This window comes from Ochotona curzoniae, unplaced genomic scaffold (assembly GCF_017591425.1).
Source record: "Ochotona curzoniae isolate NIBS_2020 unplaced genomic scaffold, NIBS_Ocur_1.0 scaffold_4937, whole genome shotgun sequence".
NCBI lineage: Eukaryota > Metazoa > Chordata > Mammalia > Lagomorpha > Ochotonidae > Ochotona > Ochotona curzoniae.
In genome coordinates, this window is record NW_024467126.1 from 362343 (window position 1) to 377117 (window position 14775).

At 52.3% G+C, this 14775-nt stretch overlaps 1 protein-coding gene across 2 annotated transcripts in view; it reads right to left on the reverse strand.

The window, feature by feature from the left end:
- Positions 1–14775, reverse strand: part of ATL3 (atlastin GTPase 3) — a 43413-nt gene that overhangs the window by 7918 nt on the left and 20720 nt on the right. For both annotated transcript variants that reach the window (XM_040970694.1, XM_040970693.1), the window contains exons 4-8: positions 11545–11649; positions 9182–9232; positions 3362–3418; positions 1930–2022; positions 885–1023 (exon numbers count right to left, since the gene is read on the reverse strand). In XM_040970694.1, the coding sequence (XP_040826628.1) occupies positions 885–1023; positions 1930–2022; positions 3362–3418; positions 9182–9232; positions 11545–11649 (445 nt within the window). The remainder of the gene's footprint in view (positions 1–884; positions 1024–1929; positions 2023–3361; positions 3419–9181; positions 9233–11544; positions 11650–14775) is intronic.

A 14775-nucleotide genomic window follows, 5' to 3' on the forward strand; every position in this document is an offset into this window, starting at 1 on the left:
GAGGCCTCCGCCTCCTCCTCAGGATGGCTGCCAGCCACTGCAGGGGCTCAGGGAGCAACCCCAGGGAGGTGAAGGCCAGTTCTGCTTCTCTGACCACATTCCGTTCGGCGGGGATGGGCATCCAGCGTCAGACAAGGACATACAAAAAAATGCATTGTGAACTGAAGACAAACAGGGTTATGAACTCCTTCCCACTTGGATGGCAAGCTCCCCTGGCACCGAGACGGCACAGCCTCACAGCGGAACCTCCCGTGTGACAGAGGGCGGGAGTGGTAGGACGAAGCTCTGCCTGGTTTCACAGAACTCCCAGGTCTGTGGCACAGTGGGGGCACTCCGTGGTCTCCAAGGCGGGCAGCCCGGGGGGCTTGGACAAGCTTATAAACAAAGCGCTCAGTTTACTGCGTGTGTAAACCACGGGCCAGCTACTCAGTGACTCAGGTCTCCATGAGGTCACTGGACCCCTGAGTCCCGACTCAGAGTCTTCTCGTGTGCCAGCTGACGGGCACTTCCTGGCAGCAGCACGTGACCCAGCCTCAGGCTGTGGCGTAATCACAGGTGAGACAGAACAGCAAGGCCACGCAGCCGGGGCCTCTCTCTCCTGCAGGAGCTAATGTACCCAACAAATCAGCTTCTGTTTAGTCTTCCTATATTTAGCGCCTGCACCCCTTATAAACCAGTAACCACAGTGTATCCCTTGGAAAGACCATGAGTGGATGCTTCTAGAAGGCTCAGAAACTAAAGTAAACAAATTCTGACCATCGCAGCACACGAGAACACAGCCTGGCCTTGGAAGAGCAGTCTTCCTCGGAGACGAGGCAGGTGCAGGCCCTGCTCGCGGCGTGGCTCACGGGGTCATGTCAACTCCCATGTGTAGCGACACACACCTTTCAGTTTCCCATCGAAGTCGGGGCTTGTGGCCACCTGGAGCCCCGGATGCGGCAGGAGGAAGCAGGTGACATCAGAGAAGCACGAGTGGATGTGGTTCCGGACACTCTGGATCTCCTCGTGTTGCTGTTCCCTCACCTGCAACGAGGCCCAGTGAGTCAGCACGCGGAGACCGGGGACCCTCGGGTGACAAGGGAGGCAGGCAGGCACACAGCCACCCGCCTTTGGCTCCCACAGCTAACACAACGCAAGGCGTGAGGCATTTCTTAGAAGAGAATATTGTGCAAATATTGAGCACAAGGGGAGGGCAGTGTGCAGGAGGGAGGATCTGACCGCCTGGAAGCGACTGACAAAGGAGCCCAGTGTTTCGGTTTTCGGGGAACAGGCTGGACCTGTTTATGCCCATGCCAAAACAAATGAGAATTTTGAAGAAACACAACAAAACTTTTTAAAATGTGAATACAGGGGCCAGCACTCAACAAGCTAATCCTCTGCCTGCAGGTAACGGCATCCTGTGTGGGCGCCAGTTCTAGTCCTGGCTGCTCCACTTGCCATCCAGCTCCCTGCTTGTGGCCTGGGAAGGCAGTTGAGGACGGCCCAGGTCGTGGGACTCCTGCTCCTGGGTGGGAGACCCAGAAGAGGCTCGTGGCTCCTGAGCGGCTCAGCTCTGGCCTTACAGTCATTTGGGAAATGAGTCAGCCGGTGAAGGACCTCTTACTGTCTCCCCTTCTCTCTGTAAATTCGCTTTTCAAATAAAACTATCTTTAAAAAAAAAAAAACTGAACACAACACTGTACGGACACATACGGAATCTGTGATGTGAGATGGAATTGTCTCCAGAGCCTGGGCTTTTGCCGCGGGTTTTCTCCACCGCCCTGCGCGTTACGCACCATGAATAAATGATACTGGCTCGTGCTAAGACTCATACATATTTAACACCTGAAGATCACGTCCAGCAATCTGTTTTAAATGCAACAGCCAGAGGCAGATGAGAAGGTGGCCGTGACCCCGGCTAACTTCTCGGGAGGGCACGCGCCCGCTCACCTGCAAACGCTTGTCCAGGAACGCCATGCCCCCTTGCAGGCCGTAGCTGTACTCGTAAGGGAAGCTCCAGTCCCGGACCAGAAACATCAGGGTCTGTCCGGGGAAAGAACACAGCACAGCGTGAGGGCGCGAAGGCATCTTCAGGACAGCCGGAATATTCCACAGTGGGATGACACTTCTTCCAAGCGGACAACTGTATTGAAGCATTTCCCTATTCTTTCTTTTTTTTTTTTTATAAGGATTCTGAGGCTGGCATTGTGGCATTGCAGCTGGCACCTGCTGTTATTGATAACACCGCCACCAGAAACGCTGCATCCCATTTGAACACTGGCTCACGTCCTAGTGGCTTCGCTTCCTATCCAGTTCCCAGCTAACAGCCCAGGAAACGCAGCGGAAGATGGCCCAGCTTCTGGGTCCCCTGCCACTCATGAGAGACCCGGATGGAAGCTCCTGGAGTCTCATATAAGAGACTCCTGGCCCCGCACTAGCCATTGTGGCTTTTTGGGGAGTGAACCAAATGGAAGATCTGTATCTCCTCCTAATAGTCTGACCTTAAAAAGAGAGAGAGAGAAAGAAAAAAACTTGCTTAAAAAGCAGAGTTCACCAAGAGAGGAAAAGAGAAAAGCAGAGGAAAAAAGAGAGGGAAGGGAGAGGAAAAGCAGGGAGAAACATCTTCCGTCTCCAGGTTCACTCCCCAAATGGCTGCCAACGGCCAGGGCCGGCCACGCTGCGGCCAGGAGCTTCCCCCGTGTCTCCCGTGTGGGTGCAGTGGCCCAAGCACTTACTCCATCCTTTGCTACCTGCCCTGGGACGTTAACAGGGAGTAGCTGGGACCCAAACCGACGCCTACCCGGGATGCCATTATTGCAGGTAACAGATAACATGCCAAGCCACGATGCTGGCCCCAGGGTTTATCCACTGTGTAATCACTTAGAAATTTTAATAACATCGGAAGGACCAGAACTAGCTGAAACGTAAGGCTAACTTCTCCGGTCCGTCCTTTTTGTTGGTGCGGGTTAACTGGGACAGAAGGAAGACACGAGAAAACGGTAAGTCCTGCACTCAGCACACAGCGAGGGACAAGGGAGAGAGCATCACGGTCAGCTGGGTCCCCAGATCAGACCTGCTGCTGAGTGACACACCGCAGGCACCCCTCATCTACAGCAGGGGCCAGCGCACACGTGCCCTAAGGGGCCAGAGGGCGTGGCAAGCAAGCGCTGGGCTCCGCGTGGTGGCAGAGCGGGGGGCCCGGTGCGCATCGGCATGCAGTGCGCCTGGCTGCGATCCCCAAGAACTCAACAGCGGGCGCCAACATCCGGGCTTCAGATCACTGACACATGTAATAAAGCATTACTCTCCTTTTTACGCTTCTTCAACCATCTGAGAGTGTTCAAACCACATGTCATTCACACTCCCATCATCAGTATTTTACCTGGAAGGGTTTCTGGAAAATTTCATCCATTGCCAGGCGGCCGTACTCCGTGAAGAGCTATTAAAAAAAAAGAAGAAGAAAGAAACAAAGAAAAAGGGTTCTGGTTTCTGTAAAGCTAAACTACTTAAAATAGCTCTACTGTCATTCTTCAGCCAAGCGCTCATTTAACAAGCTAGATACTGCTCACACGGGGCCAAGGTGCCGTTTCTAACCACCACAAGTGCCACCGAGCCTGAAGTCGGCTCGGCTGTGGCCCCGTCACATCCTACACCGGCTCACGGGCAAATCCAGAATTCTAACCACCACACGTGCTCCCCCCACCCCCGACATGGCCCGAGATACTCCAACAGCTCCAAGGGGCCCCCCGTGCACAGCCTGGAGGACACTGTGACCCTAGAAGGTCAGCGAGCACAGGATTACAGTTGATTGGACAATATTTGTATGATAAACAACTGAGTGGGTGCCCTTTGTGTGACTGGACATCCTTTGCATGAGAACAACCGAATGGCCACCTTTTGTATACCTGATTGGATATCGTTTGTATAACAGGTGAGTGGACAGTGTGTGTGTGAGAACACTTGGTGGAATATACAAGACAAAAGGACTTCCAGACAAAAACAGAGAAACAGTTGGTGGGTTTGTTGATGAGCTCAATACCTCCACCCTTATCCGTGTGTATAAAGTCTGTTGCCACTAGTAAATTTCAGCTATTGATCATCAGTCAGTAGTCCATGTGTTATTATCGGCTCCGTGCACCAAGTCCATCTCTGCAGGACAGCGACACAGCCAGCGCTCCCTGCAGACCACCCCAGTGACAGCAGACCGGCCGACGTGGGCAGTGAGGGTGGTTAGGCCCTACACCACTTCTACTCCAAACCCTGCCATCTCGTCTGGTCTAAACGCTGGTCCCGAGACAGACACTGGGCACAGCGGTGCGTCTGCTACGTGGGAGGGGCGCGTCTAGCAGCGAGGGCCAGGGCTGGAGTCCCTCCCGACTGGCCCCTGGGAGGCAGCAGGGGACGGTCTGGGGGTGCCTGCCACCGTGTGGAAGTCCCGGATGAGTCACAGGCTCCTGGCCTTGACCTGGCCGGTCCCGGTGCCCCGGGGCATCTGGAGAGGGAACCCGCAGGTGGATCTTTCTCTGCCTCTCTGCCCACCTCACTCACTCTCTCTACCTTTTCAACAAAATAAATAATAACATCAAACACAAATTGAAAAAGCCACTCATTAGTGTGATTCAGCCACCCTGGCCTTTCTTCTTTATGAATGATTTATTTTTATTTAAAAGGCAGATTTATAGGGAGAAAGACAAGAGCTCTTCCACCCACTGGTTCCCTCCCCAAGCGACAGCAAAGGCTGCAGCTGAGCTGATCGGAAGTCAGCAGCTAGGAATCTCTTCCAGGTCTCCCACGCGGGTGCAGGGTCCCAAGGCTTTGGGCCGTTCTCTGCTGCCTTCCCAGGCCACAAGCAGGGAGCTGGATGGGAAGCAGGGCCGCTGGGATTAAAATCGGTGCCCATATGGGATCCCAGCACATGCAAGGCAAGGCTTTCAGCCAGCCACTAGGCTACGGCGCCAGGCCCAGCTCCCTCACCTCTTAACTCACGTGCCTCCTGCTCAGTGAAGACGTCTACCTAAAACAAGATCACTAAACCGGATAAGATTAGGGTTCACGCGAACATTCAGCTCTGCTTATTCACAAACCCAAGCAAGGCTTCAAAGTTACAAACCCACAGATAGTGCGAGAGCAGACAAGAATGGTTAGACATTCCGAACAGAACACTGATGACAAAAACTCGGGTTTGCCTCCTTCTGTAGCACTAAGGAACCTGAGAGAAGCGGGGACCACCAGGAATCTAGAAGATTCTCTCAGAAGAATCCTCGGGAGCCTCAGAAAACACAAGCACACAGTTACCTCGAGTCCGGAGTGTGGCAATGAAGGAAAGGTCTGGAAGTCTCCAGACTCTGCACTCTCGCCCCACCTGCTTCCTGGCCCCCAGAGCAAGGCGTGGGAACAGAGGCTCCTGTCTTCGCATAAGACACTTCATTGATTCAGGGAGTGTGGGAAGCAAGCCAGGATAGAGCTGACAGGCCAGGAGAGCAACCCGGCCGGGACCGTCTGGTCTACACGCGCACCGGGTTATTTCTGGGGATGCACACAAATTCCCTTGCCATTTCTCTTCCCTCGCTCCACTTCCTGTGAGATATTGCTAGGCGCAGAACGGGGGGAATTCCTGCAAGGCCTTCCAGACACGGTGTTACCAGACCAAGCAGCCCCTGGCGCCAGGCCGGGAGCCCAAGCATCGGCAGGAGACCCGGTAAATGCCAGTGTTGCCCGCCCTCCCTCAACCCTGCAGGAGCTCCCATTCTTGCTCCTTTGGTCCCTGTTACACATGGGCCAATGCTTACCTTCCTACCCGACACCTGGAAAGGACAAATCACAGTCTAGCCCAGGGTGCCACGCTCAGCTGAGGCTGGCAGCGAGTCCCCCACCTTCCTGGAAACAAGCCCGTTAAGTTCAAGCACAGACACGGGGCCAGAAGTCGCCTCAGCTCCCTTGAGCGGACGGAGAGCTTCAAGGTGCTGCCCGGCCTGAGTCCCGCTCTCTCACCAGGAAGCTCGTGTGCTTGGTGGCCCGCTCTGCCTGCAGGGGGCCGAGGACTGGGGCCCCTTGAGGGAAGCCACGGGCATGTAAATACACCTGCCCTTCCGTCAGAGCAGCACCCTGCATCCCTGCTGTCTGTCCTCGCTTCCCCTCCACTCTAACGCCTTGCATCTCAACATCTACCACTGCCAGCACGTGAAGCCCTCTTGTGGGATACCTCCCCTCTCTCGCACCTCTGTCCTCCCACTGCGTATCTTTCTCCTCTCTCTTCTCTCTCTCTCCACTGCTCTGCCATTCTCTATTCTTCGGATCTTCACTCAACCTGCTAGGGAAACTTCCTATGGTGTATGTATACTTTTTAAAGAGATTTGTTTTACCTATCTTAAAACAGCCAAAGTGACAGACAGAGATCTGCCATCTGTTGGCTAATTCCCCGAATGGCCACCGTCACCACCCGGGCTGGCCCGGGACAAAGGTAGGAGGCAGAAGTGCCATCCAGGTCTCCCACGTGGGTGGCAGCAGTCCAGGTGTGTGGGCCGTCTGCTGCTGCCTTCCCAGGCGCGTCACCCAGGAGCTGGATTGAAAGCTGAGATTCAAATCAGCACTCTGACCCAGGACGCTGGCACCACCAACGGCAGCATAACCCTCTGTGCTACGACGCCAGCCCCTCTGATATAAATGCTTTCCTTGCTTGCTGCCATGGCCTCACTTTCCAGGAGCCCTGCCGGACTCTCGCTAGGCTGCTCTTTAACGACGTGTTACTGTGACTCAGCTTCAGCAACACGGATAATATCTCACCTTCCACCTACACGCTTACCAAGGAGGAGGAAAACCCGCAGGGAAACCAGTCGCCATGAAGATTCAAGCCAAATCAGAGAGCCAACAGGTGGGATGAAAAGGAAGGGGGCTCCGACCACTGGGGCTGCGGCAGCCACGCTGGAGCCTGGAAGGCAGTGAGGCAATGCCCGCGTGATTTTTTTTTTTTTTGAGGAGGGTAGTAAGATTTATTTTGCTTATTTGAAAGGCAGAATTAGAGAGAGAGTGCCCATCCACTGCTTCACCTCCCAATAGGCCCAACGGCCAGTGCTGGGTCAGGCCGAAGCCAGGAGCCAGGAGGTCTTTCTGGTCCTCCACGTGGATGCAGGGGCCCAAGCACTTGGGCTATCCTTTCTTGCTTTTCCAGATGCAGAAACAGGGAACTGGATCAGAAGTGGAGCAGCCAGGACTCAAACCACTACTCATATGGGATGCTGGAGTTACAGGCAATGGCTTAACTCACTATGCCACAGCCCCAGCCCCAGTGCCTTTGCTATTCTAAATGAAACTTACCTTCATTCAATAATTCTTGTGTAAAAGTAAGGTATTTTCAGAGGGTGCAGTGGGTGAAGCCAGTTCCTCCCTTGGCCGCCCCACTTCTGAGCAGATAATGCATCTGGGGAAACAGTGGAAGGTGGTCCAAGTCCTCGGGCCCTGCGCCCGCGTGCGAGACTCAGTGTCAGGGTCCTGGCTTCAGTGACACAGCGCTGGCCACTGCAGTCTTTCTTTCACTCCTCCTCCATGCCTCCTGTAACTAACTCTGCCTTTCAAATCAATCAATCAATCTTTAAAAAACAAAGATTCTCAGATCTGCAAGACCTCAGAAAGAGCTACCGCCCACACATCCTTTCTCAAGAGCCGGCTGGAGAACGGCAAAGGTTGAGGGGTGAAATAACCAAAGCTCCAATGGGATCCAGCTGAGGCGCCAAGTAAGAAGCTGCCAAGACATGGCAAAGGTGACAGCCGCACGCCTGCCCAGGAGAGGCTCGGGTCAGTGACCGCAGGAACACGCAGCTCCCGAAGAGGACACGGGGCAGGACCCAGAGCACCAGGAGCCTGTTGGTACAAAGGAACCGAAACCAAAACAAGCAGGGGCAAAGACATGGAGAAGAAACGTGGTGTTGGCTCGGCGACAGGCCTCAGCTGCGAGGAGCGCCTACCGCAGCTGCACCACACAGTCAGCGCGAAGGTTTCTTCCAACCAAAAAAAACTGTGATCCAAGCACTGGACCAACAAGGGACAGGAAACTGCAGGGGAAGGGTGGGGAAGCAGTAAAGAGAGCTCAGACTGGGGCAGGCGCTGGCCTGGCAGTGACAAGGAGCTGGGATGCCCACACCCTGCGTCACGGTGCCTGGGTGTGACAGCCAGCCCCACTCCTGACTCTCTTCCTGGGGATACAGGCCCTGGACGGCAGCAAAGCAGGCCAGGCAGCCGCTGGGTCCCTACCGCCCATGTTGGAGGCCTGGACTGAGTTCCCACACCCTGGCTTCAGCTTGTCCCAGCAGGGCCGGGCTGCACGCACTTGAGGGGTGACACAGGACATGGAACATCTCTCCCTCTCTCCCCCTACAACTCTCTCAGATAAACAAATTTCAAAAAAAAAAAAAAAAGTGTTGACACAGAGGCAACACCCCTAAGCCCATTTTTAAGACCCTCAAAGGGAGTCAGCCGCCTTTTCAGCATGGGTGTTTACACAGTCGCTGGGTCGGCCATCACCCTGAGCCAAGTCCTTTGGCACTTCAGTCAGTCACGTGACCTGACTGAGGCGGAGTCTGTTCACTCCCACCTCGTCCCACCTGGCCCCTGTTCTCACCAGTGAATGCCCTAGTGGCAGCCACATACCCTCACCTTGGCCCCGCCACGCCCGTGATGCCCCAGGCCCTGTCACCACGCCCACACTCCCACCTCCCCTGGTTTCTCGCCAGAGCTTTAGAGCCTCAGGATGGTCTCGCTGAGTGCGTCCTTACGCATCCTCCAGCTGGCCCAAGATGTAAACCCTGCAGCCACAGTGTGAGGCAACATCAGCCCTCCCAGGTCCAAACTGCCGCGGCACGGACACTCAGAGGAAAAGCCCATCGCTATTCCGCCCGACCACGACCTCACCGCCTCCTGCACCGTCGCTTAGCCCCGCTGCCGCACTCACTGGCCTCCTTGCCGGTTTATCCCGCCAGCTCAGGGGCTTTCTTCTTGCCACTTGCTGTCCCAGAACACCTCTCCCCCCACCCACCCACCATCTCTGCTGCTTGCTCCAATCAGCGCGGGCCTCTCTGACCACCCCTGCCCCACGCACGAATCGGGTCATCCTGAGCTACAAATTCCCAATCACATGTCAGTCTCCCGCTAGACAACTACCCGGTTCTAAAGCCTCGATCCTAGAACTTCAAGCCGATGAGACACATACCTGCAGCTGCTGGAGGTCATCTTCCTGAATGTTCTGGGACAAATTGTAGATCTAGGAAACAAAAATCCACGTTGATACGATCGGCTGACTTCCGACACCTGAAATCAGCCGTGAGCACTAGATGGAAGCTACGTATGATTATAGGTTCTGCACGCCAGAGTGGGACATTAAAGCCAGAACAGTATACACTGTGTCTGGGAAACTATGGACAAGAGGTGGAAACTACAAAATCCCATAACCTAAAGCATGGTTCTCTGGTGCTGGTGCTGCAGTCCAGTAGTTTAAGCAGCTCCCTGCAAAGCCAGCAGAGCCCTGGTTGGAGTCCCGGCTATTCTACTTCCAATCCAGCTTCCTGCCAAAGCAGCTGCGAAGGTACCAGAAGATGGCCCCAATGCTGGGCCCCTGCCAGCCGGGGGACAGTCCAGGATGGAGGCCCAGGCCCTTGGACCCCTGCTAACCAGGGGACAGTCCAGGATGGAGGCCCAGGCCCTTGGACCCCTGCTAACCAGGGGACAGTCCAGGATGGAGGCCCAGGCCCTTGGCTTCTACAGGCCCTTGGCTTCTACAGCACCTAGCCCTGGCTATTACAGCCATTTGGGGTATGAACCAACAAATGGAAGATCTCTCTTTATAACTCTGCTTTTCAAATAAATAAGTAGATAAGCAGAGAAATCTTACATCACCCAAGAAGGTGTGAGGAAGATGGGAAGTATAACCTATCAGGATCATAACTGGTAACTCATACACAACAGACTCAAATCAGCATTAGACAATAACAAAACTATGAAGGCATATGGGGGGAATCAGGAGCCAACCCAGCAACCTCTTAACAGGAGGTCATATGCACAGAGCGGGCGGCGGGGGGGGGACCCCAGAGTGGAGCAGGCGGAGAGGAGGAGGCTTGTATCCCAACCCTGGAGACTCCTAGATCCTCACCAAGGACTATCAGTACGAGCTCCAAGGACTACATCCCAACCACCAAGGAGACCACGGGGAATTGCAGTGCCTTCGGAGGCCGAGAACTCTGAGGTCACCCACCTCCATTTGGATCTCCCACATGGGATGGAAGAAGCCCATACCCTGCCTTGCAGGATCCAAGGCCTTCCGAACGACAACTAGGAGCATTGAGCGGTCTACAGAAACAAATCAGTAAACTTTCCTTCAGGACTAGGGGGAGAAGCTTTCTCTGGTTCTTGCCTGGTTCCGACTTTGGGTCCCCACCCTCTCTCGTAATGACCATCAGGATCGCTCCAGAAACGCCTCAAAACGAACTAACACATAAAAAAATAAACAAAAAAAAAACCCTAGAATAGATGGAGAACAGCAAGGAAAGCTTAGAAACAGGAAACGGGCAGTGAGGATGCACTTATAACTCACTGGGTGGGACACGAAGATTAGTTACTCCTCACTAGGGTTTTGAAGATTTCTCTGCACACCCCTCCTAAAACTGTTCACCTAAACTGTTGACATATGTTTTGTTAGAGTGATAGAGTTAGACTACCTGAAAAACAGCCAGGTTCTGCAAAATCGTGCTTCAACGCTATGAACTGCTAAATACTTAAATTAAAATAGACATGAGACAGCTGAATAGTAATCTATAGCCATTTTAAGGTGTATAGAACCCAATTGTATATAAACTAATAATCGTAATGTCAATGTAGAAGTCATAGGATGTGGTTCAGAACTTGCACTCTTTTTTTCTCTCTCTCTTTTAACATGCTGGTTACACAATACCATGTCAACTAATTCCATTACGTTATAAATTGTTACTGATGTAATGTCGGGGTTTTTAATTGATTGGGATGATACTCTGTTGGCTCTACCTTCAGACCAGAGACGGTCTCCCCAAGAAACTGCTGAACTTATCTGGACAATAAGATGCTGGACTCTATGCTTTGTAGATGCTTGCAAGGAAAGAATCTCAACTGAATCTGAACTGTAGTAATACAACAAGAATCCACCATGGAGGGAGGAGGGGTTTTGGGGAGGGAAGGGAGGAATTCCAGAGCCTATAAAAATTGTGTCACATAATGCAATGTAATCAATAAAAAATAAATTAAAAAAATAAGTAGATAAATAAAATATGGTTATGGTTTTCCTAAGTTTTCTAAGTAGTTTTCCAAATCCGCATTTTCCGTGTGACTTACTTTTACTTCTACTTTTCACATCTTGGTTCATTTTATTTATAATTATATGAACTCCTTCTGGAGTGTCTAGGAGTCTGCGGAGGGCATCCCCACAGCGTCACAGTGTTGCGGAAGGGCACAGCGTCAGGGTGCTCGGGAAGGGCAGTCACTGAACGAGACACCCCAACTTCCGTCTTAGATTCCCTACAAACACCTGCTCAAGTCACATGATCTCACCTGGACCGAGCTGGTCATGGTACTCAGAGCAAAGATGGTGGCACAGTCCTTCACAGTCGACTGGCTGTCAAACGCTCCCTGGGTGTCCATCAGGACGACTGCCACCTACAGAACAGGAAGACACAAAATATGTTAACGTGAGCAGGGGGAAATGGAAACGGTTGGGTAGCATCCACGTGAGCCTTCAGCACCTGCTCCGGCCACCTCGCAGGGGACAGCCTGCTCTGACCTGGCACGCAGTAGGAGGCACAAGGAGCAGTGTGGGGAAGGCACGCAGTCCCAGCCATCACGACAGTCACAGGCTGCCCAGCCGGTCACCTGGCTCACAGGCTGCCCAGCTGGTCACCTGGCTGTCTGTGGTTGCTAAGAAACAAGTTCTCCTGAGTACAAATTTGACTTCATTTACATTCATTGTGCTGATTTTGGGTGTAAAAATTAACATCATTTTGATCTTTACCAAAGACAGGACAGGATACAACAAAGACGTCAAATGAAAGCAAGAAGAACCTGGAAGAACCTGGGCTGTCACTGCCTCCATGAAACACAGCTGAGCTCCGTGAACCTTCAGGCTCTCCTAAGGGCTACGGGCCCCACCCGCTCCCAAGCTGGAAAGGAACGATGTAAAACGCCAGGTGCACACAGCCTCATTATCCTAATGCCACTTGCTGGGATCTTCAGCCATGTAACTGAAACATAAGGCCTTTTCGATTTGCATATAAGAGGACCCAATGTTGACAAAAATAAGTAAATTCATCGGTGAGCACCGGATTTTTTCCCAATGCCTAGATTATTACAGAAGCCAGAGCAAAGAAGCTTTCCGTAAAACTCTGCTGAGTCCCAAGAAAAAGAACATAGTTGAAGCCCTTTATAGCCAACATACTTTTTATAATGATGAAAATATTGCATACACTGTATTTTTAATTTTAGAAACAGCATAACTGTGATTTATATTCAAGTCTCATTCATCATATTATTCATTTTTATTTTCATATCCTAACCCGCTATTGTGCTAGAAGAAATTTGATAACAATTCAAGCAAGAGAAAATTCTACGCAAAAAGAAAATATACTGAAACCAAATAAAGTTTCTAGCCTGAACACATGGAAAGCTAATGACAGGCAATCTGAACTTACCCACAATTCATTCACTGTGGGAAGGATACTAGTAAAAATGAACAGCCACGAAAATGGATTTCCGCATAGAAAAAACAGTGCTGGATCCCTACCTCACACAATATACAGAAGTTCACAGAGGTCAAAGGCTTCCTACAGGGAAGAGCTAAAACCAGCTAACTCTTCAAAAAGTCAGAACAGGTACAAGGGTTGACATTGTGGCCCAGTGGGTTACACTGCGACCTGTGATGACAGAGTCCATAAAAGCAGTGGTTGGAGTCTAGACTGTTCTACTTCTGAAGCAGTTCCCTGCCAATGTACCCGGGAAGGCAGCCAAATGTGGCTTCGGTGCGTGAGCTTGGGTGCCACCCATATGGGAGATGGCGCAGACAGAGGTTCGGCTCCTGGCACAGCCCCAGCCATTGTGGCCATCTGGGGAATAAAGCAGCAGGTGGAAGACCTTCTCTATCTCTCCTCTATAAAAATCTACATTTCCAATAAAAATGAACAGGGGTTTTTTTTTAATTATTTATTTTTATTGGAAAGGCAGATATACAGAGAGGAGGAGAGGAAGAGAGGAAGTTCTTCCATCCACTGATTCACTCCCCAGGCGGCTATAACAGCTACAGCTGAATTGATCCGAAGCCAGGAGCCCAGGTCTCCCATGCAGGTGCAGGGTCCCAAGGCTTTGGGCTGTCCTCCACGCTTTCCCAGACCACAAGCAGGGGGCTGGATGGGAAGCAGGGCTGCCGGGATTAGAACCGGCGTCCATATAACTGGTGTTACAGCGCAGCTGATTAAGACACAGCTGTAATGCCACCATCCCATAAAATCACAGGTTCAAGTCCTGGCTGCGCCACTTTGGATTCAGCTCCCTGCTAACTCGACTAGGAAGGCAGCAAAGAACAGCTCAAGTACTCGGGGCCCTTCCTGCTTTCCATAGGAGACCCGGATGCACATGGCTTCAGCCTGGACCAGTCTTAGCCTCTGTAGCCATCTGAGGAGCAAACCAGTGAATAGAAAATCTCTCTTTCTCTCTCTGTAACTGCATAAATAAATCTTTAACACAAAGATTTAATTTATTGTCTTCTGAGAAGACACACAAATACCAAAAGACACATGAAAAAGATGTTCCAACTCCATTAATCACTAAGCATATAAAAAACGTAAATCCAAACCACAATGAAATATCACTTTCTACCTACTAGGCTGCCTGTGGCCAAAACGATAAACATGGTGCCAACACGACGACACAGCAGGTAAAGCTGTCGCCTGCAGCCCCTGTGGGCACCGGTTCTCGTCCCAGCTGCTCCAATGCCCATGCAGCTCCCTGTCCACGCACCTGGGAACAGCAGCGGAAGGCGCCCAGGTGCTAACACGTGGGCGATCCTGATGAAGCTCGTGGCTTCTGCCGGGCCCACCCGTGGCTGCTGCAGCCATCTGGAGAGTGGCTTTTATCTCTCTAACTCTGCCTTTCCAAGGAGATCAATACATCTCTAGAGAATATCAAGTGTTGGCAAGGACGTGGAGACCGTGGCCTGGTACAGGGCTGGCACAGCTGCTTTGAGAAGGCCTCTGGCAGCTCTCTGAAAGGTTAGTCATGAGGCTGCCAGGACTCGGAGACTCCACCCTAGGACGCACAGCCGACAGAGCTGAGGACATATGCTTACACAAAAACCACACAGTCATGCTGAATTCATCCACAATCACCAAAAAGTGAAAACAGCGCAAATGCCCAACATTGGACGGACAAAAGGTGTATTTATACAACGGAACAAGATGAGCCACAGAACCCTGGCTGAGCTGGGGAGGCCGGACACAACAGATCCTGTTAGCTGCACGCTTCTATGACATATCCAGACCGGCCATCCAGATGCCTGCAGACGCCAGGGCTGGGAGCAGAGGGGACGGGGGGCCTGCAGCCTAAGCGTGGTGCACCTGCACGGTCCTGGGGTGCCCTGACAAGCACAGGCTTCCACACTTCCAAAGTCTGCAATATGGGAACTCTATCACAACCAGGGCACATCATTACTGCCCAGGAAAATGAGGTTCGCAGAGGAAACCAGCAGGAACCCCACGTCCTGGAGGAGCAGCACTTTATCGAAGTGCTGCACAAGTG